This window comes from Cephus cinctus, unplaced genomic scaffold, assembly GCF_000341935.2.
Source record: "Cephus cinctus unplaced genomic scaffold, Ccin1 Ccin1_scaffold0087, whole genome shotgun sequence".
NCBI lineage: Eukaryota > Metazoa > Arthropoda > Insecta > Hymenoptera > Cephidae > Cephus > Cephus cinctus.
The window spans coordinates 1229170-1253642 of record NW_014332826.1 but is presented as its reverse complement, the minus strand read 5'-3'; the positions used below and the strand labels follow the sequence as shown (position 1 = coordinate 1253642).

The 24473-nt window shown below is 38.7% G+C and overlaps 3 protein-coding genes across 16 annotated transcripts in view; all 3 read right to left on the bottom strand.

Annotated features, from left to right (window-relative positions):
- Nucleotides 1–6718, bottom strand: part of LOC107272984 (tropomodulin) — a 48360-nt gene extending 41642 nt beyond the window's left edge. For 7 of the 10 annotated variants that reach the window (XM_025090130.1, XM_025090150.1, XM_025090123.1 and 4 more), the window contains exon 1: nt 6284–6717. In XM_025090130.1, the coding sequence (XP_024945898.1) occupies nt 6284–6442 (159 nt within the window). In that variant the 5' untranslated portion in view covers nt 6443–6717. Of the gene's footprint in view, nt 1–6283 lie in introns of all 10 variants that reach the window. The other 3 variants (XM_025090120.1, XM_025090114.1, XM_015750736.2) reach the window with 1 other exon arrangement.
- A 340-nt stretch (nt 6719–7058) lies between these two features.
- Nucleotides 7059–10662, bottom strand: LOC107273022 (methylthioribose-1-phosphate isomerase). 2 transcript variants are annotated; one of them, XM_015750812.2, is made up of 5 exons: nt 10274–10662; nt 9212–9447; nt 8885–9093; nt 8605–8813; nt 7059–8502 (listed from the first exon to the last, which is right to left on the bottom strand). In XM_015750812.2, the coding sequence occupies exons 1-5, from the start codon at nt 10403–10405 to the stop codon at nt 8176–8178; spliced, it is 1113 nt and encodes a 370-aa protein (XP_015606298.1). In that variant the 5' UTR covers nt 10406–10662; the 3' UTR covers nt 7059–8175. The 2 variants fall into 2 exon arrangements, with proteins under 2 accessions (XP_015606298.1, XP_015606305.1); XM_015750819.2 differs by having other exon boundaries at nt 10212–10348.
- A 483-nt stretch (nt 10663–11145) lies between these two features.
- Nucleotides 11146–24473, bottom strand: part of LOC107272638 (sex determination protein fruitless) — a 42744-nt gene continuing 29416 nt past the window's right edge. Inside the window, exon 5 of one of the 4 annotated variants that reach the window (XM_015750063.2) lies at nt 11146–13669. In XM_015750063.2, coding sequence (XP_015605549.1) covers nt 13404–13669 — 266 coding nt within the window. In that variant the 3' untranslated portion in view covers nt 11146–13403. Of the gene's footprint in view, nt 13670–13713; nt 14387–14459; nt 16201–17127; nt 18019–24473 lie in introns of those variants that run through there. The other 3 variants (XM_025090103.1, XM_015750069.2, XM_015750078.2) reach the window with 3 other exon arrangements.

Below are 24473 nucleotides of genomic sequence, written 5' to 3'. Positions count from 1 at the left end.
AAGACTTCGATAAACGGGACAGCTGTAGGCTATTTGTTACTTCAGTTATATCGGCCGCCCATCCGCTATTAATGCTGACGCAGGACGAAAACATAGCAGCGCCAGTATAAAGTATGAATTTCTCGTTATTATCAGTAATCCTTCGATCTGTAATCAAATCACGTGAAGTTTGACTCAATGCAAATTCTCGTTATCAAAATATTCGATTTAATGACAATCTGTGCCATTGCATCGTATGAGTCAGTTGATCACTGGTGGCGGTTAATGACTGGTTGTCGAACCTAGTTCCACTATTTATAAACCCTTGTTCACCAAAAAACGATATGTTTAACAAATAAAGGAAACGCTGCTTTACGACGCCACGTGTCTGCCGGGTCAGAACGGTCATCGATCCACGTGTCATTCCGCGGGACCTGTATAGGTCATTCGAAAGCTTTCATTCTGGGAAGCTTTCACCAGGAAAAACTTTCTCCCACTAATTTCTAAAGGATAAATATACACGTAATCGACGACTTGCCACGATCTTTAAGCGAACTTCACTTTTCTTCCGTGGCTACTTTTTCTCGACGATGTCTCTTCTCCTTTTGGCATCCGGTACAACGAGTTTTCTCTTTGAGCTACTAAGCGCCACTGTGCTTCCTTGTTCAGGGCGCACAAGTATGACCCGATATTTTTCACGTTCTGCAGTCGATGTAACGAAGCTCAACTATTTTGGGTGAGGCGTCCGTTGCCACAGCGAAGCGGCGCCGTCACTTATGTCTAATTGAGACGCCGTAGGCATCGACCAGGAACTCAAACGGAAACCCGAAGAGGCTCATTACGAGTAAAGACTGTACGGTGGAAACTGAAACAGCCTCTCTTGTGTTAACGAAGCGATCAACGATCTTAAAGTGCCGCTGTGAACGCGGTAAACGATGCGACGCAGTCGGTCTCTGCTGTTCGGTACTAGAAATTTTTGTATTTTTGGCCAACACTTCCTGAATGACTTCATGGAAATCATAGATAAAGTGGATGGCCCAGTAATCGTCATATGTGTTATGATACTGTAGATTGTGCTACAGTCAAAGCACACGCTGACGATTACTTGTTAAATGGCCGACAGTTGGGCCGTTCACCCTACGCCTAAATCTACAGTGAATCTACTACTGCGTGTATATACAAATTTTTAAACAATTATTTTCACAGCACTAAAAATACCAAAGGATGTCGTTTCGTTAATGGTTTTGCGTAATCAGAATTGACACGCCGATAAGATTTTTAAGTTCAATCACACCGCTGTATTCATAATTCGTGAATGCTTGTTCGAGTTTCTTAAATTTTTTTTAACTATTTTTTTATTTTAAGTAAACGAACCAAGTAGGGTTTGAACAATTTCTCATGTTGATTAATGAATGATAAATAGGCACGTCTTTTTTAAATCTTTTTGAACTGACCGACTGTGTGTGATAAATGTGAAAATGACGATGAGGAAATTGCAATGATTTATTAAAAAAAAAAATTTTAAATCAAGAATCCACTAAATTTCAATGGGCTATGGTACTCTTAGCTCCGCGGCGAAATGCTCTTACTTTATCCTTGATACGAAACAATCGTAAGTTTCCCGGATGGCTTTTGGCTCGCCACGCTTGTCTCTTCCGTTGCATCACATTATTTCACGCCGTTAATAGGCTTTGTGCATGATAACTTCTGAACGTTTCTCTTTGACGCTACTCGACACGCCACGGGCCGCCAGTCTCGCCGCTTGCAAACTTCATCCTCGCTTCACGTTTAAACGTGGAAGACGATGTAGCGTCGGTCTAATAGACACTTGTATTATATTCTCACGATGACGTCTCTCTTAGAATGCACAATGGGGACAATGTTGCTGAACTTCAAATCAAGAAGCCATACCTACGTATTCATATATGTATACCCAACTTGGAAAGTTTGACTCTCTCGTTATCAATACGATTCCGTGCTAAAACGAACGAGCAAACTTTTAAAGAAATTCTTTATTTCTCTTTTTCTAAAAATAATAGTACCGCATTCTCAAACGGGCACGACCCTCCTCACTTATGCGATCGGTTATCTTTTAAGACTCGGTTGCCATTTAGTAAAATTGATATTAAGAGATTTTTAGAAATTTACGCTTCTATCCAAAAATCGAGGTCCCTCGGGGTGGAGTTCTCGCGGCAATTCATTCTAAACAGTTTTTTGATCTTCGAGTAGAATGGCTGACAGAAATGACGTCAGAGGCTCGTCAGAGAGACGACGAGCGTGCGTATACGTTAACGTATAGTCGACACGACACGACTTCCGACGTGTTCGTGAGGAACGTATAAATATCGCAGCCTAGGGATCCAGGGGAAAACTCGTATAGTTATTTATTTTGAAAACTAAAAAAACGTATTGTAGCTTTAATGCTTGAATTATTATATCGTTGCAAAATTCAATATTTAGTAGTGATTAATATTAAAATCATTGAAATTGGTATAATTTTAAAGAAATAGAAAATGAAAATAGCTAATACCATTATACGTGTATTTTCGTATACTATTGTACGTATCATACTATCAATATTCAGAGCTTAAAGTCTAGCTACAGCTTTCGGCGGTCTAAGCATTTCCGTTTAAGTGACACGGAAACACGGCTTGTCACAATAATCAAAACAAGGATGAAATCGAGGTTTTGGCGGGACAAATATATTTTTAGAGATCAAAGTTACGCCTGAATAAATATTAGCCGGGTCGCTCTCTTTCTTTCCGGTCTTTTAATGCAGTTATCACGGTATACGAAGTTTCCCACGTTTCGACAATTCTACTGGTGACATCGGCAATAAACGTCATTCTACTTCCCTAATAAGCCATAAAGCTGAAAATCGATTAACGAGTATGAAACGTGTGCTGCAGGCAGTTTGTCACATCAATTAGCCAAGTGCTTGAGAAACCCGATAAATTACTTGGACGTTTTCGCAGCTCCCAAATTTCGCCGATAAATTAAAGCTCGTTCTCCGGACGTCAAATTAATCGTCATAATTTTGAGTTACTTCCCGCAGGGATGCCGTAACGATACCAGAGCTCGCCCATGAATTCCTGACCACGTGGATGCTGCGAAGACAATATTATATTTTTCATAAGAGTTTTGTCTTTCTATCAATGAAAAATTGCACCCTGTAACGATTCATCGTTAATCTTGTTGCCGGTAAAGAGAAAAAAAAAATTATACAAAATTGTAAAAAATTATTCACGACATCGGCAAGCAGCCATTTGCGGATTCGTAAATCTCGGTAAACGAGGACTCGTTTGTTTTCGGGGTACAAAGGCGATAAGTTACGGAATTAGAAGCGGATCCAACCTGTGAATACGGGGCGCCTGGCGTCCCACATTTTTGTTTCCTTCTCTTTATATTTAAAAAGCCAATACGAGCGGAAGATCGCAGTCGGGAAGTTTCGCGCGATGAAAATCAGCCATTAGCTATTGCGAAGTGAAACTTTCCGCTTTGGGCAGCGACCAGCTGGTGCGAATAACGTCAGATTTACCGGGCGAGGAATGGATGGACGTCTGTCCCAGGACGGTGGCGTCGCGACGTCGCGGGGGAGTCACTGGCGTCGGATACCAGGGACTTTCTTGAAAGCCGTTACGAAATTATTATCGGCGACGAATATTTTCGGAACGAACAATCGGCGACCTTGAACCCGCACGCGTGTCCATAGGGCCATAGCGAATCGTATGGTCAGGAAGGTTCGTAACGAAAGAATTTGATTTTGCTTCGGGCGCCGGGCAATCGCCAGGAGAATCGAGTAGTTGTGACAATTTGGTAAGATTGGAAAAAACGAAAATTATTGACAACGATAGCAGTACCGGATTGAAACTTTATAAGATTTTCATGAAAGTCCACATAATATACGCGACAGCCTTGAAGTAACGTTCTTGTGTTTCTCGTGCGACGCGGGACTGACAAAAAAATAGTCTATCGAAAAATTTGAGGCTGCCGCTAATGCGATTACAAAACAGACGTCGATGTGTATTTCTAGCGTGTTAGCGACCACTGCCACGGAAAACTGCGAAACCAGAGGTTCCTCGCGTTGCACAAATACACACGAGTGCCGAAGGGAACACATTTGGTTCTTCGTTGACATTTGGGAGACCCACATATTTAAAATTCTAATTTTACATAGTATTGGCTCTGATAAACTATGAATATTGATATAAACATATAACAAGAATAAAATCGACTATTGAGCTTCAATCTTTTAGTTTCTTAGTAAGTAAAAAAAAAAATATTATTTCGTTGTCAAATCTTGGTGGCACTATGCAGGATACTAAATTTCTAAAAAAAAAAGTATCCTAAATCTTCTAAGAACGAACGCTAATAATTGAACTAGAGCGCGAAAACACAGCTGTCGCATGAGAACCGACTGATTCGCCGTTTCCCAAAAATTGCAAAACTCTTGGCTTGGCCTTGCGCGAATACAATCTGCCCAGTCGAAGTGTCTAGTCTGATTAAAATAAATCGATATAAAGGAGCGTAGAGTTCGTCGGAATGGTGAGCACGCGTGAGAATGTGAAAAAGAAAATGTCGCTGGATTGAAAACCAAGTGAACAGAGACGAATCTTGTTACCCTTGCCAAAATATAGACTCGTGTTTATCCAGTGTGAAGACAGCATCCGACTCTCAGACACAATGGCGCGCGTGATCAATATAAAAGCCGATAATTCATCGGTCCAAGAAATTTGTAGACTGTCGTAGAAAGATCCGTAAAACATGTTCAGGACGCTTCTGCTCTTGAGAGGATCCGAAATAATCTGAGCAACGTTCTTTCGACGGCTTCTTGCGCTGCTACTATACACATCCACGCGTAAATTCGCAGCCAGCTGTTTGATTAAAAAATGTTCTATGCACGAGGAGAAATAAATTTAAAAAGTTGATCTGGCCAAAAAAGATGTCTGAGAATAACGCATTAAGACAAAAAAAAATTCTGAGGACAGTTTCACGTGAGAATACAGTGCTCACGTGGAAGAGCAAATTTATATGTGAAACATGTGAAACTTATGGCTTTTGGTACGAGAAATAATGTTTTAAGCCTATTCTTTATATTTTCAAGTTTGCCAAATGACGTCGTGCGAAATTCATTCTAAAGGCGCGTCGAAGAACGATCAATGCGCCTGACAACACAGCTTTGCGTCCCAATGATGATTCTTGACTATCCGGCCGGATTTACGTAGCGCGTTTCCATACGTGAAAAGAGATCGTTGCCAAATCTAAAATCGTCTTTGACAGTGACGTAAAATCTAGTGGAAAATGATCAGCACGTATTCCCATTACTTTGACACAACATAATGTCTCGACGCAACTGCTCATACCTCCTTCACGCATCTTGTGCTCTCAAGAATGATCTCTATTGCCAATTACCTATTTGGAAGTTTGGCAACGACGATTATTAAGCTTTGTACTTATTTGTGAACTTGTTACCAGAGTGTTTTATGGTAAGATATAACTTTTCTTTTTTTTTTTTTTACAAAACATATCACCACTAATGGCTAACTCACTGGAGAAAAAAAAAAGTGGTCTTGATATACCATATCCTGTTCGGTGTTTATCGTCAACCCTGCTCGAGGTGATTCATCCGTAATGTAAACCTGTTTGAAAAGGAACATCCGACGCGTGCTTTTCGATCGGTGCTTAGCTTTCCTATAGTTACAAGTAATTATCAACACACTAGGAAGGTATCGACAGCCGCCTCCTTAAGGTCGTGTCCTCTTCGTGGAAAACTAAAATTCTTCGATAACATCATTAACGTCAAATCTTTACGATGGCTTCTACGAAAACGTCCGGTCGTCTCTGTTCTATCTCAAATAGGCATGTTGGATATTCTTGCAATGCGCCACGTGTTTTGCCGCATTGCGCGAGGAGCGGCGTCTCTCTGTCTTACATAACGTCATTGTGCAATTTACGTAAAATTTATAACATTTCATTGCAACCGTAAATAAACATACAAATCTCAGTCGCAAGGTGCCTTAAGCAAGTACGATCGTCCTGAATAACCCACGAACGGATATAATCTGGCCAAGTACTTCCAGCCAGTGGAGATCATTTTCTCTTCTACCGAATGATTCCCTGCAAGACTTTTCCTAGGCTCTTCCTTAACCGTTCCGAGGATCCCGAATGGCGCGCCACAACCGATTCCAACAATAAACCTAGAGTATGTCCAGGGAGTCATAAAGTGTATCCAATAGATACCGGATGTAACGCGCCACCAGACGTCTCAAGCTCTCACCCTAGCATGCGAAATCTCTGAACTTACTTCCTGGATCTTGTAACTGGTCCGTACGGTTTTGCGTCTTGTGGTGGTAACCTCATAGCTCTCCTCGACTGTAGGTCCATCCTCTTCGGTAACCTCGACGGTCGGCGCGGATGTTGTCGTCGTGGACGACATGGGAGTCAGAGCATCCATCACTTCCATCTTCGGTGCGTTATTTTCCGTGTCAGCCTCCAGACTCGTTAAGTTTCTTCGACGGGGCTGTTAACCGTATCCACGATAGCCGATCCTCTTGATTAAAATATTTCTCTCTATTTCTGTTTATCTTAACGATTCCTCCTCCTCGGCCTACTATTATCGCGAAACTACGATCGCCGCGTGCACCAGTCGTCTTGCTGACTGAACGACTTGAATCTTCCGTACTATTCCGGGATCGTCTGCGCGGAGCGACGAGACTGGCTGAACTAAAGCTAAGAGCCGCCAACCGGCCTTCCGAAACACGTCGGTACACTTCGAAAATAGAACTCAAGTTTTCCCTTAACTCGGCTCCTCCGGTCGTGTGCGCGTTGCCACGGTTTACCCCGGGAGTCACGGAGTTACTTAGGCGCGTATTAAGCGTCCCCTGCTAGGTAGGAGCAGCTCGTCTTCTGAGGCCGGTTTCCTTTTGCGCACTTCCTTAAAGTCCATTCGGCTGTTAGGTTGCTGAGAAATTTCCACAGTCCTGCGTGTGGTTTCCAATGCGTAACAGTATGAGACTTCAGGTTTCTCTTATTTCGAATGGAGTGGTATTCGTACGGTGCCTTCTGACAGAATTCCATTATAATTTTTCATTGGTGCTACAATCATTTATTCTTAATGACACTATTAGCTTAAGCACTCCTAAGCAATTAGTAAGCAATTAGAAAAATATAACATTTAACAAAGTATACAAGCGCACTGGATTCCTTATCAAAACCAAGTACTTCGTTACTGTACACAGAGGTATTTAATATACAGTTGAATCGTTTACTATTTCATTTTAGAATTTATACCTCTGTACACATTCCTTGTTTCATTCTTTACTCTCGTTGATACGTTTTACAGATGAGAAATTATTACTACATTTGAGTGTATGTACGAATATTGGTTGAAATACGTATCCGCTATTGATATATCCTTGATAGTTTGTACTTCTGTTTTGCATACATTCACTCAATTGATGTAAGAAATTCTAGTTTCGAAGATCTCTTGCGAGAATTTTCATGAATTTTCATTCAATGATGGAAACGCGAAAACAACACTATCTTGGCGATTCCCGGGCTGAGCAACAATTATCGCTTCTAAGGTTAAACAATTGTTACGTAATAAGGCGTCTTCGCTTAGAATCGTAAAATGCGCTGGCAAGAATCACGATAAAAATTGTATAAGGCATTACAGGGTATTTTTTTATATAAATTAAAAGTTTACGATCCGATATCATTTGACCAACTCTGTAATAAAATCGACATCATTTTATAAGGCATAAAGCCAGATGTAGAAGTGTCAAACGTTCATTTGTGCGATGCGTACTATTATGATTTAGTTCGATTTTAATAGTGTTGTTAGAGCGAGTTTCGCGATGCTGACAAGAACGGTCTTTAAGATAATACGGTACAGTACAGAAATGCAACATATTTCACCACCGCACTAAAAGACGGAATCCAAATATGAATACAATAATATACGAATTGCAGAATCTGATTTGAAAATCGTAATACTGAAATTAACGTTACGTCTTGCATAAAGATAGTTACAAAGGTACTTGGAATAATTATAAAATCATGGAACAGTTTTAGAAAAACGTAATTAACATCGCGAAGACCACCGATAAATAGTAGTAGCGACCATTACGACACTACACTAAAGTAAAGGAATAGATATTTGAAAATGCATCTGCAATTTGAATTTCAGTCTTAAACTTATTTGGCACTGGAATTTTCGGAAAGATCTCTATTTTTCGCGTCTTTCGAATTGTCTTCTATATTAAATTTCGACAAATCGCCTGGTTTATAAACCCCAACCTCCGTAATTATACCCGTAATAAGACTAGCCGGTGTCACGTCGAAGGCTGGATTCCAACATTGGATTCCGGTCGCAGCTATTCGTTGGTCGTTGATGTGGGTCATCTCTCTATCAGGTCTCTCCTCAATAGTGATGCGATCACCGCTCGGAATAGTGAAATCGATGGATGTTCTAGGAGCGGCGACATAGAAAGGGACACCGTGATATTTTGCAATGACTGCAATCTATATAATGTACAAAATTGTATTTAATATCAGAAAATTTCGAAGTTTATACGTCAAAAGTTAGCCATAATAGCTGTGCTAGATATGTATTTGTAATTTTACCTGATACGTTCCAATTTTGTTGGCAGTGTCACCATTGGCAACTACTCTATCAGCTCCAACAATGATGGCTGAAATGTTTCGTGTTTTAATTAATGCCGCTACCATGTCGTCACAAATTAACGTTCCTGGGATTTTGTCATAAACTAATTCGTAAGCAGTAAGACGTGCACCTTGATTATAGGGCCTGGTCTCAGTACAGTAAACGTGTTCTGTGAATATTGATTAATTATAACAAATTACTCTCACGAAGCATATGGTATAATTACAAACAATGACTTACCTAATTTCTTTTGTTTGTGAAGAGATCTAATGACACCTAATGCTGTACCATATCCAGCAGTAGCAAGGCTCCCCGTGTTACAATGAGTTACTATCCTAACTAGACCATCTCCAGCACTGTTTTTCAAAATTTCTTGAGCGCCATAATCACCGATTGCTTGGTTATCGGCAATATCCTTTTCTAGCATATCATCTATTGCCTTTAAAAACCTGTAACAATGTTCACAAGCAAGCTCAGTGAGTGAATTACGAATCTATCATAACTGCTTTCTATTATCAACAGAAAAGTCTACTTATATTTTATAATAATTGTAGTTTTATGTCTTACTTCGTTTTCATGTCAGCAGCTGGAATATCTTCATCGTTGCTAAGTTTATTGGCTAGGGTAATCAGTTCCTCTGCTGCTATTTTAATATTCACAGCTGTCGGTCGTGCTGAGACCAAATAGTTCAGCTTGCCCTCCACTTCTTGACGAAGACTTTTCTTGTCAGCAAACTCCTCATTTTGGATTTCCACTGCCAAACTAAGACAACCAACAATGGCAATCGCTGGCGCACCACGCACCTGAAATATATGCAATCAAAGATTATTCAACTCCATCTACAAAAATTAAATATATAAAATAGTATAAAGATAATATGTCATAACATTCAAGACACATTGATATATTATATTTGATAGAATAAGGAAACTGCAGATACAGAATCTTATTGCGAATGGACACATGACTCATCTAAATATCGAGTAAACAATAATTATCTGAATATGTTAAAAGAAAAATATGTGTTATAAACTGTATCAAAGTACTATAAATAATATTTGTGCAACTGTAGCAAATCATATAGCATAAATGTATTCAGCGATACTATTAACAGCTGCCTTAAGTGAATGATTTAAACTATCCAACTCTTTCAATTAAAATGAAGTCAGATCTAGGTTAAAAACAGCCATAAAGTGGCACAACTCTAAATCCCAATTTCAGTCTATTATTAGATAAGAAAATCGTTCATAGTAACATTACTAATATCCAATTTAGAATATTTCAAGATACGTAAACCAAATTAAAACATTTAACTATCGTTAACTGAAGAATCAGTATAAGTCCAAGAGGACAAGAAAGATAAAGCTGTCTCCAAGACACTCCAGAAAAATAATCAATTACGAATCCGCCTAGTATCTCAAAAAAATGACATTCCTATCAGCTTATCAGCGAGTCCCAAATTATCAAACCATCAATACATTATTATGAAACACACTTTACTTTCGTATAACCCCACGTGTCCTGATGCAAAAGCCGGCCGCATTTGACAAGCAATAACCTAACTTACGTAACAAGCAATCCGGCAGATATAGAAGTTGACAGCAATCATGGGAGGCTGTAAGTGCGTACCTGCATCTTGTTAATGACTTTCCAACCATCCTCGACACCCTTAACGACCACGTACTTGGAGATAGTTGGCAAAAGTATTTGATCGAGGATTTCGAGCTTGCCGTTTTCCCACTTGATAGCCTGCAGAGTCATCTCGTATGGAAATGGCAACAGGAGCGTGGCGATCGTAGCGAGATGCTGGGACGACTGGAGCCTCTTAAACTGTGTTATTTGCCAGCGCGAAATCCCCAGTAGTTGTGGAGCTACGTTAAAGCTTATATCTAGTGTGATTTTTGAATGGGACAAATAAGAATATGACAGTCGTGGTTCACGTGCACTGATAACACCACGAGCAGCTCCACCGGCTGTAGATAAAAAAGCACCACGTGATAGGTTTAAGACGAATTTACAGGCAGCAGAATTCACCGCGAATTCTATTCCCAATAGAGAAGTAAATACTCTTACGAACTGCCATTGAACATAATGGGTAACGTTTAACCGATATAAAAATTATCGTTGTACTCAATACGTATATTTACTATACGATGAGTAACAGCTAAGACCAAATTTATCCAACTACTATATTATTTATAAAAAGTATGTTAGTTGAACTATGTTTAGCTTCTTATATTAGAGTGATACTTGACGAAAGGGAAGTAAATGAAAGAGCAATTTCTACGTCAACACCGTACAGTATTTGAAATAGGACAAATTAATGATACGAAAAGTATAAAATAACGTAAATCATTGATCTTGTTATAATCTTGTGAGATGGAAGATTGAGTCATTGATAATTTTGAAAAAATTAACACAAGGTTGTTAATATATTACAGTTATAACAGAAATAAAAAGTTAACGAGTTCGGGGTGCCGCAAATTCACTTACAACAGACGTTACACAAATTCATATTCACTTTAATTAAATATATCTATATACATTATAGGTACATCATCGTACATTCATCGTAGTAACTGTACAACAGCAGGACTTGCAATACTGTTCACAAAAATACATCATATAAAGGAGTAATTGTTACGTGTAGAGATGCGCAAGGCCGATTCGCCACTTGAAAAGAATTACTCGATTTGTTACGGTAGGTCGGAAAGCACAACGATTCCGTAGACAGATATAGAATTGGGGTATTTTCATTGTTTTTCTGGTTTTCACGTTTTCATTTGTTCTTTCATGTAAAATAGCGACAGTTGAACGATGCGCGATACCACGTCATTGCCTGTGGGAAGAAATGGCAAGGCCTGAAAATGGCTGAAAAACATTCTGACTCTGATTGTGGTTAAACGAATATCTGGCAGCAACATGATCCTAGTCAACAAAATATAGCCTGATACAATAATACTTCCAGTACAATGTCGGTTGAGTGAAGATCCAAGCGGACTCCATTTAAGTACCATCAAAAAGACATAAGATTGACATTTCGATATTGATATTAATAATTACATCGATTGTGTAATAACTTTTATTAGACCCTTAACCGTTACCAGAAGAACACACAGAACAGTCTCAATGTATAAATAAGAATTTATCACATTTTTGAAAAATCCAACTGCGAGTCCACAATCGCGCGCCTTGCTATTTATAATAATCGTGCGAAATTATCTAATTAAGATTGAATTTCGTAAAGCTATCCGAATATTCAAATAGGCGAACAAAATATGTTCGTCTGGTTTGTATATGCAATTCTGATGGCATCAGTTAAGGGCGAAGCCGGCACTTCCGTCCTCATCGAGTTAAGATCGGGAAGAATGACGTAGGTTCATTGGGGTACGACACACATTTAGCTTTTTCTTTTTTTTTCTTTTTTTTTTTTACAAGGCGATGAGAATATCGCATATGTGGATATACTCGATCAGGACGGCGATACGAGCTCTCGCGGACAATGATGATTTAAATTTGCTGATACGAATATAGACCATTGAGTTTACGAGACAAAAAGAGTTTATAGTGTTAGATTTAGAGTAGACTTCGAAGCCCTCATATAAATACTGTTTTTTCTTGCAAGGGATGGATCAACCCTCGTCCCCGTGATCCGAGCTTCCTGTCTGGTCACACAGGGTATGCCTGTGAGTCAGGATTGTATGTACACCCTATGGCCTGGGATTACATGAAATTGTACACATATAAAATTTTCTTAATTTACATCTCTCACTGTCACAAGTTGCCTTGTGATTTCTTTAAATTAATTTATTATTTCTCTCAGTGGGTCCCCGGCAAAAAGTTCGGACGATAACGTTCTTAATTTAAATTGTCTTAGCGAGCCTTTTCGTTTACTCTTTCACGAACTAGACGATGAGTATTGGTCCATTGGGAAACATCGTTCGTTCCTTCCTCTTTTTTTTCTCCTTTCTAAAAAGAAATTTCGTCTCTAGCCACCCGAAAATATCTCCGAAAACGATTGTCGAATCCATCGAGATTATCGCGATTCCCAATGAAATCTTCGTGATCGATTGAGTAGCTCGTCTCTTCTTTTTTTTATATATATATAATCTCGACGGAGCAGACGAGTGTCCCGTTGCTGTATTTACAATATACATATAACATTAATCGTAATTATCATTAACAGAATTCAGACCCAACTCTATATACACAGTACATATATAAATGATCACTCGAAAGCGATACGCGAATATAAATGTAAACTCCTCGGGGGCGAACGCATGCGCGCTCTGTCAGCCCATGTCAAAATTCACGATTGATTAGTACCTTTAACTTCGGTGTTCGAGAAATCACAGCGCGCGTTTCCCTGGGCGATTCGTCGTCAGACGCACCGGAGGAAGCCTTTCACCCGGAAGATTCACTACCGATTGATCCCAAGTGTCCAGTGGATCTCGAGAAGACACGGTACGCACTGGATATTCGATAAAAGGATCGCGAAGGAAATAAAAGAGAAAAAAACAGTTAGCAGACGGAGCCAGTAACACGTGCCAGAACCGATTCGCGAGTATTAGCGATTCTCTGGCGTCAGAAAGGAAGATCTACCATGGTGATCGGCTCTGGATCCCCCAGTCGATCTTCCCTCCCCTCTGAATCCTCGATGACAGTCAATCACTCGAGGATGATCATCGCAGGAAGAGTCCCGCGATCCCAGGCCTCTTCCCAGTGGATAATCGCGATCCGGCCAGGCTCGTGCTCTTCTCTACAAGGGCGTCGGGAAGACTCGTCTCTTGGTGAAGAGGTGCTCCCTGTGCTTGGTACGTATGTGCGATCGCAGGGTGTCGATCCTGCTGTAAGTGGCTGGACAATATGGGCACAGCGAACGCTGAGCCGTGTGTATGTGGAAGTGGTGCCAACGATTCGACACTTGTTTCCCGCAAGCGCGACATCTCCAAAGCGCTGGACTACCCAGGGACACGTCGAACATCTCGTGGTAAGAGAGCCCGAGAGGAACGCTCGGCATTGAACCTGCAAACCCAAATGCTTCATACTCTCTGTACACTGAGGCCATCTGACCCCACCAAATCTCGAGACTCCATTCCGGAAACGGAGGAGTCGCTTATCACGATCAAGATTATCATTCGCATTTAACATTCACTCTCATTTTCTCAGATAGGCACAGTCATTCTTATGTTTACGCACACCCGCTGGACTCTGCGAGCTCATCAGGATCCTGATACTCTCGTTAATCGGACACACCTGGACAGTCATTCGTTAAGGAGCTGGACACAGTCGTATTGACGTCATTGCGATTCGACTTTTTCTCTTATAGGTGACGTCTGTTGTCATTCTTTTTTTTTTTACTTAACTTCAGTGTCTTTTTTCGATTGCCTAATGGTTTTGAGTTTTTTTGGATATTCAAACTGTTGTGTATTTGGAATGTGTCGAGTGGTCAAGGTATTATCGTCGTGAGATATCTACGTAATCGTTGGTATCATCGGTATCGAATACGAGAACTACTCTCAGGTTTACCCTGTAGCAACTTTATCTGCAAGCAACGCGATATCGACAGAAGATTAAAAAGAATTATTTTAACTTACTATTAGATTAGCGCATACTTAATTATCTATTTGACACCGTCTTAACGATGTAAGATCTCGCTTCCGAAGTTCTAATCTCTTCCTTGCTCTTCCGTCGGTTTTCTTTCCCAATTACTTGCTCCGGCGTATCTTGGATCTTCCGAATCTGTAATTGTGAAGGTTCGTGTCCATGAAGGTTCGCGCTTAAGAATCGCGACGACAGGAACATCAACACGTGCTTATAGCAATTGTCAATATGTTTTATTCGTATTTTACATCTCCTTACGTATTACACATCATTAGAGCCTCTAAGTACCTTAGAAAGTATAGCTTAATTATTTATAGTATCTAGACTGTACCGCCTAAGTTTTCACATATAAAACTCTTGGAATGGACAGACTCTAAATTAAACGTTATTAAAAAAAAAAAAAAAAAAAAAAAAAAGAAACAGAAAAAGAAAAATGAAAATTGACAACATTATCAAAACCTTATGCCCTAAATGGGTATTGCTTTATAACATTTCCAAAGATTTGGCATCATTTTCCAAAACAGCCGTCAGCCTAATCCGCGTGTAAACTAGATTAATATTTGTATCCAAGGAACGATTCGACACCGTGAATATCCAAAATTCAATTTACATCAGTATACAGAAACGCATTGGTATCGCACCGATTCTCAAGGTATTTTAATTATAACTAAATAATTTTTTTTTTTTCATTAAAATCCCTCTTTGGCATGTCCATAGGAGAAAACGTATTAATCTATTGTCGAGTTATCAATTACGATTAGACTCGATCTGAAACGTACATTTTCCTATATTATATACAATAGTGATTTGGATCGAAGATTTCACGAGTCGGCTCCGGTTGGCCGTAGTACAGTGCACGTGTTTCATTTTAATAAACCGCGATATTAGGCAACGCTGATACCAATATTGACAAAAGCGATCATAACCCCTGATACAATTCTTTGCTTTTCGACTGTCCAAATAGCTTAGCCGCGTTACTGCCGCTACGAAGAACGGGACGGCCACTTTGTACGATTCTCTCGTCGTATTGTATGTAAACGTACAATCGTCCATTCCCCACGTACCTGGACACATTCAGACGTCCGATCAGATCGAAGACATAAACTTTGGCAAAGTCCGCAAGGAAGACGCGACGTTGAGAAACGCAATGACAAAGTACAGCCAAAGTCCTAATACTTCAAGACGAAGCATTGAGAACACGAACCGGAAGTGAAAAACTTAACCGATTGTAAATTTTCATTGCCGATTTACATACATCTGTCAGAGACAATCGGACGGCGAACGGAACCGAATCGCAGGAATCGTACTTAAAAAATCTCATACCGGAAACACAGGGTACCCGATATAAGCATCCTAAAATTGTGACCCTCCCATATATATATATAAGACTGACTGTTATTTACAATCTTCGAATTTCAATCGCACGAGCCACGATGTCCGCACTTTGAAATTTCGGCGAAACGTTCAGCCCACGAGGAAGCGGAAGTGGTTCCAAAGGAGCAATGCCTATAGTGACTTTTAAGGGCGGCCTCCAAACACCTCATGGAAACCTAATGGCTCGTCAAAGGATAGGATCAAGATAGTGTTCTACGTACCCAAGTTATACGTAAGACACTGCAGAGCCAGATAGGTCAAAGGTTATAAGGATCGATCGATGCAATTTTAGGAACGCAGGCTCCTGTCCTCGCGCAATGACTAAATCACTTTGAAGTAAGGATGGTACCATTTCGGATGCTATTGGACGTGGGCGTGCTTGGTACGCGTGTGCGTGAGCAGCGTATCGCTACGTGTGTACACGGCCGGGCAAAGTGGACAGGCGTACTTGCCCGGGAAATGCACGTAATAGTGATTGCGCACGTTAGTCACGACCTTACCACACAAGGAGCACCGCCTCCTCTCGTCGGAGTTACTGACTCTCTCAAAAATCTGTGATATCCTCCAATTTTTCAGCTCTGTAACAACAGAAACGACAGTCAGCAGGTTGTCACGTCTGAATCGGCACTGCTCGTGCGCAATGTGCGTTATGTGAGTGTCGGTAAGAGAGAGAGCGCGCGCACGTATTTCAATATACCTGTTACGCTACTATTGATTTATCATTTTCCATTTTTTTTTTTTTTTTTTCTATTTTATCTCCGATATAATAATCTGTGTTCGATCTGAATATTGCTGACGTGCAATGGAGAGTGTGAGTAAAATTAACGAAGTGTCTATAGTGAGTGTATTGCGTATTACCAACATACAATTTATAAGTCCATTCATACTTGCATGATCCACCAATAAGCGGCACTCCTATTATAACACGGTAATTGCCTCATTAAATAAACCACACGAGCTTCTTTACAAGGATTTCTGGTTGAATATGTTATTGAATGAGTCATCGATCTATCGCTGTTATACCATGTATATATGTTCAATTTCAAAATTGGGGTTACAAGCTTACGAAGTAGACGCCCTACCAGCGAGGGGAAAGTCCACCGGAGTAACGCAACTATGATACATTAAGTGATAACAATGGTAATAGTAATATAGCAATAGTACTGGAACATAGTAGCGAATGGCCACTGAGAATGTCGTCAATGCTGGATGTGCGTTATATGAAAAAAAAAAAGCGTACCGAAAGAACGAACTAAGAGATTAAAGTATACCCATACAGTATATCTATAGTTAAGCCTTGCTCTGCCACGAAGATACGGAGACTGGGAAACGCAATGACGTGAAATAGCGTAAACGGGATCCTTATCAGGCACGATCTACATGACCCGGTGACACTTTTTCCATCTCACTTTGCCTCGCACACGTTTTCACTCGCATACTGGACACAAAAAATACAAACCATAAGACCAAAAATATCTTATCGAAGCGGTCTCGCAGTTACCTACATGTATACAGGAAACGTTGCTAACGTCAAATAACGCATGCGGAATCGTCTCTGTACCATATGGCGATAATCTTCCACGCTTTCTCCCTCGTTGGCGCATTGGATCTTCGAACGTGCATATGTCACAGGATCGTTGCACCTTGCATTTACTTGCATATCGGTTACGTAAGGCACGTTAACTGTACTGGATTTTATGACACTTGTTGCGCGCATCGCGTTACCTTCCTTCCTCAATCCTGAGTCCACTTTGATTTTCCTTATCGTACGTTCCTCTTTCTTTCCTCCTTACTCTCTCTCTCTCTCTCTCTCTCTCTCTCTTTCTCTCTCTCTCTCTCTCTCTCTCGCATTTAGCCGCACGCAAACACAGAGCCAGTGTCCGTCATGCGTAACTGAGGCTCGGGGAGCTTTTCGTGACGTCACCAAAATCGAAACGCCATCTTGCATTCCTGAAAACAGCACCGAACACTCCCCCTCAGCCCTGGAACACACTCACACTGTCACTATCGTTATACTCGTGAGCATCGATTGAGGGAGGTTCGCTTGTTCGTATGACGTCATCTCTACAATGTTCGTAACATAACTCCGAGCGATCGATAATCGTAATATTATGCGATCTGATGCGCTCCAGTGATTATTATGATTATCCTCGAGCAAAGTGCATCGCCGGAGCACGCTGGAGTTTTAAGCTCATTCGCTCACTCAAGTCTCGTCGCGACTCTCGTGTTCCCTAACGGTAGCACTATTAAGCAATCTCGTCTTACAAGTCGCTAGTAATCTAGATCTGAGAAGGATAAAGGAACATAAACAGACGAAAATGTGAAACGAGCAACAAGGTGAAAAGACGGCAGAGCTCGCGAGCTAGGGGTAATAATAGTAGTAGCGTGAGAAAGATCTGGAAAAGAGAAGTGAAACGATCGGTTAACACACAATTATGTTTAATCAAAAAATTAGTAGAAATACATTAAATGCACATGTGATTAATTCTTTTTTTTTTTCATCATCCGTATTATCTACACTAGTGTAATTAAAATTGTATAATGTAACGTAACATAAGAATTATGTTAGAATAATCATAAGGATAATAATAATAATAATAATAATAATAATAATAATAATAATAATAATAATAATAATAATAATAATAATAATAATAATAATAATAATAATAATAATAATAATAATAATAATAATAATAATAATAATAATAATAATAATAATAATAATAATAATAATAATAATAATAATAATAATAATAATAATAATAATAATAATAATAATAATAATAATAATAATAATAATAATAATAATAATAATAATAATAATAATAATAATAATAATAATATGAGGATAATAAGAATAATTCATCATTGATTTTTTTCTCTCTTCCCTCCTTCGTAATAAAATCGGGTTACTTCCTTAAATCGTTAGCTTATCTGCATGGTCAGAAGGTATGTGCCTATTGTACGTTTCGAGCCAAAGTTATTACAATGATCTATGTATAGTAGAACGATGTCCACCGTCATAATCGTCGTTCGACATCGCTCAAACGTCCACGTGGTCGTCGTTAAATAATCGACGTCTAAAAGTCGTAATTATCGTTTACTCAAAATCAAGCATCATCAACGTCATCTCGTAGTAATTATACCTCATCCTAATCCCCATCGTCGTCACATTCGTAACAATATTTCGCATCGGCCATGACGAGCATCGTCGCCGTTTCATGGGTATCAGTGATTGCATCACCGTCATCATCCTTATGAACATCGCTATCATCATCATCATCATCATCATCATCATCATCATCATCATCATCATCACCATCGTTCATTTATAGGTAATAAAAGATTTAGTAATCGTTTTAAGGTATTGGTTACTAGGGTACCGTTACTGTAGTATAAATGTAGTGTAGTAGACTTCTAGATTCTAGCAGTTCAATTATCAGTTATGTATAGTGCCGCAGTGAATGCATGGAGCGGTATGCATGCGCTGTGCTCGAAATTGGAGCAAAGTGCATCAGCCGCCACTGCACGTGTCCTGTAAGTAACTGCATTGTCATAAGAATTTCTCTCATTCGAATTTTCGCGACGAACGAATGACAACGGAGAGAAGAACGAAGTGAAGAGTTATACCGAAAATTTAGGAGACGAAAATAATTTAAAAAAAAAAAAAAAAAGATAGAGGAAAAAAAGGTGAAGTTTGCTCTGTACCCGGTAGATGACAAAGAAAAAAAAAAAAATTGTCGCGATAGTATCATAATTGTAAGAGTAGTAATGGTAATAATAGGTAATAATAACAGACAAGACGAAAAAAGGGGTTGCTTGCGAAAACGATAACCGTGAAAAAGAAAATCGAGAAATCAAGAAGGACAAAAGAAAAAGAGGAGAAAAGTCACCCGAATGGAAAGATAAAAGTTTCTTCACGTATTTTCTTCGTTTTTTTTTTCTTCATTTTTTCTTTCATAAATTCTTTCTCTCTAATCACCCTCCCCATCGGCTATACCCTATGCACGAGAAAAATGCAATACTCGACGACTTCCTCGTACGTCATATCGAATCGAGAAGTTCTACGCCGTGTAAAATCACAACATCAGTCTGACGATACAGTTGCGTCGAATTTAAAATTTTGAAAAAGAACCACTCTCTCTTTCTCTCGTTTCTAATTATTTCTTTATTTACTTTCTCATCCACTTTTTCGCACTGGCACTCTTTCTCTCTCTCTCTCTCTCTCGCGCACGCATTCTTTTCCTCTCTTCCTTTCTCTTTCACTCTGTCTCTTCCTTACATAATCAAACCCCCCCCCTCTCTCTCTCTCTCTCTCTCGTAGGAATAGTCCCGTACGAATTTAATAATCTTGATTTCGTTTTTTTTTTTAATACAGCCTCCCCCGAAAAATAACAAAATGTATATATATATACACATATGTGTGTTATGAAGATATATGTATGCATATATATATACATATATATCCATAATTAATTGTAATTTGTATATATTATTATATAAAGAGATATTAATAATAGTATTTATTTAGTTATAATAATGTACAGGGAGCAAGGTGTTATCACTCAACAAGACGCGTGTACGCGTGTTAAACGAAACGCTAAACATGCCCCTTATCCTATCAGCTAAACCTAATTCCTAGGTAACACCTATGCCTATTAAACTACACTCATAATGTTCTCTTGCACAGCCATAGTTTCTTTCTGTTGTCCGTCGTCATTCCATTATGAAACGCGTCGGTCCCACGTCCGCGTACACCTGCCCCAGTTATCTCTCATTCACTTTCTTTTTTTGAATTCCTATCTCACTCTTTTCCACTGACTTATTTTTCCATTTTCACTTCATTCCTCCTCAACTGACTTTTTATCGAGGGGCGACGACCACGTCGTACACAACCACCTCAATTACGACTTACTACGACCTAGAAAAAAACCTTCCTAGAAAAAACGCGATTCCGTTCTTATCACAATTGGACTTTATATCTATTCTTTTTTTTTTCTCCTTACCAAAATGAAGAATCCTCGCACGTCTCCTACGTCTCGTTTCGTCTGTGGATTTTCAATATTATCTTCGAAACTATTCCAAATTGGCACGCACATCCGCGTAAATATCCCGGTCCTGGAGCTCTACGTACCCGATAACTTAACATATCCAGTGAGGGATAACGCCTCGCTCCGTTCTTTCTTCGCGTTTTTTTTTTTGTTTTTCCATTACTATCGCAATATTGCACGATTTCTTTAAATTCATCTCAATTTCAATAAGGTGTTAGCACCAATCTATTATATCACAATGTTCCACTCCACACCACGCAATTGTAAATATATAAATACCTATATGTAGTAGTAGTAGTAGTAGTAGTAATAGTAGTAGTAGTATTAGTAGTAGTGGTAGTAGTAGTAGTAGTAGTATTAGTAGTAGTAGTAGAAATAGAAGTAAAAGGAGGAGCAGGAGTAGGAATAGAAGTAGAAGTAGAAACAGAAGTAGTAATAGTTGTAGCTGTAGCAGTAGTAGTATTAATAGGAGTAGTATCAGTAGCGGTAGTAGCAGTAGCAGTAGTAGTCGTAGTAATGGTAGTAGAAGTGATATTTTAATTAATAAAGCATTTTAATATGACAGTCTGCCTGACGCGTTAAGCGCAGACTGCATTGAATTGTTTGCTTAGCGAGAACTATGTGCCGAGTATTTTTCGTTGAAAAATCAAGATATGTTAAGAAAAAGGACAAAGTGATGAAGAAGCAAAGGAACAAGATTAAAGAAAAGTGATCGGAAAAATAAGAAGAACAAAAAGAAGGATAAAGGCATATAGTTTCGGTTGTGTTGGCTCTCCTCTCGATAAACCTTCCAGCATTTCTCTTTCTTTTTTTTTCTTTTTCTCTACATTCACAGTAATTCTCCAGAAAAGACCACTCGACGTTAAGTGAACCTCAAGAAACGTGACATAAGGCTCCTTGGGACCATCCAAGACGTCCAATTCTTTAAACACGAATCAAATGAATACCCATAATGTGCCGTGCAAGTATGTATATATAAATTTTTGCCTTTTTAATTTTCTATATGTGTATTTTCATAATTGTTTGTTATTCGCATTCAAAATTCCCGCCGTTCCTCGGTTTCTACTATTAACACTAAGACCGGACGTTTCCGCATTTCCACGGTACTCTTAAATATGCATTTACAAGCAAACCATTATGTTAAATAAAGATATATAACAGTTTAGACCCGAGATATTCAAGATCGTATTTACATGGTTGAACAGCAGTAATCTTGTCGCTAATTACATAACGCATGAGAATTTACTAAAACCAAGCACATTGCCTGCGAATTAACGTTTAGTACGTGATTTGTGATTTTATCAGTATTACATACTTTTTTTTTTATGTATAATTCTATAAAGTCTATCAGACAATTTCAGTAACTGCCAATCGCTGAGAAGAAACACGTATATTAATATAAAACACTTAATTCGGATAAAACGGTCCACCCTGAATGGGCTGGTTGCGTTGTTAGCGACACTGGGATGCTGAGGCCCCGACAAGAATAGCGATCGTTAACAGCGATTAATTACGTGACTATTTTAATATTGACTGATCTCCACTAATTTTTTTTTTTTTTTTTTTTAAGAGCACCGTGGATACCTAAGGGTAACGCTCGCAAACGTGGACGTGAGTCTCTAAGCGACAAATGCAAGAAAAAAATTGATCGTATAAATAGAAGAAAAAAAAAAACATTCATTTTACATCTCTGCTCTCCCTCCCTCTGTTCCTCCTATTCTCCCTATTTTACTTAACGCTTTCTGCCTTCTTATCACGCTCTCACGCTTACTCACTTGTGCACTCTCATTCTTTCTCACTCTCTCCCGTTCACTCTCTCTCCCCCCGAGCCCACCCGTCTCTCTTTATCACACTCACACAATCTTTCTTTCCTTTTCTTGTCCGTGTTTCGTGTTATTTACTTTTTTCGTTTTCTTTGCATTTTGGTCGGAGAGGGAGAGAGAGATAGTCAGACGAAAGCAATTCTGCCCAGAAGTCTCATTGAAAACACCCGGCAAGTATTTGGTAAGTTGGATCATGAGCGACTGTAGCGCGCCTACAGCGTAGTACTTGACTGCATCGTTAAAAAGTAACAAACAAACAAAAAATATATATTATAATAATATTATATAAGAGAGAAAAACACCAGCATCTGATCTGCCAGGGGGTAGGCCTACAGTGCACCTTGACATTTTTCCATTCGTTAATAAATAATATGTATACACGCATGTTGTATAAGGCTCTCGTCAAACAGTAAATAACATATTTATAAAATCATAAAACGGTAAAACAAAAATAAAATAAATTATCAATATATTATTATACTTAATAATCTGCATAATATATTAATAATCTGGTTATATATTATTAAATTATAGGTATGTGTGTAGTAGCCTTAACTATGCAAAGTGCCTTACGAGAAACGAAAAGTTTGGAGAATGAGAATAAGAAGGAGAATAAAACATGGAAGAGATGAAGTAGAAGTAACAGTAGCAGTAATAGTAAAAGTAGTAGTGATAATAGCGGTAGTCGTAGCAGTAGAAGAAGTCGTAGAGATAGAAGTAGAAGTAGAAGATCAATGGTAATATCATTCAATCACAATTGATAGTTTGGCTCTTTGAATAGCTAGCGGACTCTGCGTATGTATATATATATATATATATATATCTTTTTTTTTCCTCGTAATATTAGATGTATAGATCGTTATACGATACATAAATTTTCACGTAGTAAAAAACGGATTGCACCCCAACCAATTAAATATCAATGTGCAACGATGTTGTGAATATGTAACCACCCCTTGGATAAATTGTGTTTTAAACGTAACTATCTCCAACCAATGTAGAATATAACGGTAGATTATATAAAGTATAAAATATAGTACTATAAATCATCCAATACAATAATTCTTATTTGTTGCCTATGCATTTAAGTCCCAATCGTGGAATGTCTCATGATTTTCCACTATTTGCTGCATTACAGTTGCGGTGTGCAGTTTAATCGTTTATATAGACTTTAGGTGTTAGATAACAAGTAACGATTTATAGTTAAAATTCATATTAGAGCTGCAGAGCGCTACGTTTGCCTTTCTTTTTTTTTTTTTTTTTTTTTTTTTTTTTTTTTTTTTTTTTTTTTTTTTTTTTTTTTTTTTTCTTCTCTTTATACAAAATTTCAAGAGCCATGCATAGGACAGAATTTTCGTTGTTAGCCGATCATTTGTATTCAAAATTGTGTGGTGTCAAGTGTCATTGTGTATGGTACACGTGTCTTTGTCGTGTATCGTCGATTGATCAGATTAAAAAAAAAAAAAAAAATCTTTCCGAGACAAGAAGTGCCTCTTATAACGTGTATACGAAGTACTCGTGTGTGTCAATATTGGCGTATATTTTCGGTGTTTGGCATGTAAGTGTATATAGACATAGGTGTCGTGTTCTGGCGAGTGTGCGTGTACATAAAGGTATATATCGTAATATTGCTATTAACCTTGAAACAATAAATGATTACAATCTAATATGAAATCCAACTATAAACTTTCAACAACTGTCGACTCACCCTGCGTATCGAATGAATTACTTTTCATTTTTTATTAATTTTATATTAATATTTAATATTCTTTTTTTTTTTCCGGCTGCCAACTTTGCCGTACGCCACTCAGCAGCAACTACGGGAGGAATTGGCACCACGTTTGCTCCCATATAATGTATAATTCTTCGTGTTATTATTTATCATTTTTTTCTTTCTTTGTGTAATCTTTCTTTTATCTTCTCTCACCCTTTTATCACGCACTCGAAGATGTCCCAGGTCCCGTACCGACCCAC

Coding starts and splice junctions, on each gene's coding strand:
- LOC107273022 (XM_015750812.2), bottom strand. CDS start 10,405: ATGACTCTGCAGGCTATCAAGTGGGAAAACGGCAAGCTCGAAATCCTC. Junction 9,094..9,211: donor GCTGCTGACATGAAAACGAA/GTAAGACATAAA, acceptor ACATTGTTACAG/GTTTTTAAAGGCAATAGATG. Junction 8,503..8,604: donor ACAAAATTGGAACGTATCAG/GTAAAATTACAA, acceptor TACATTATATAG/ATTGCAGTCATTGCAAAATA.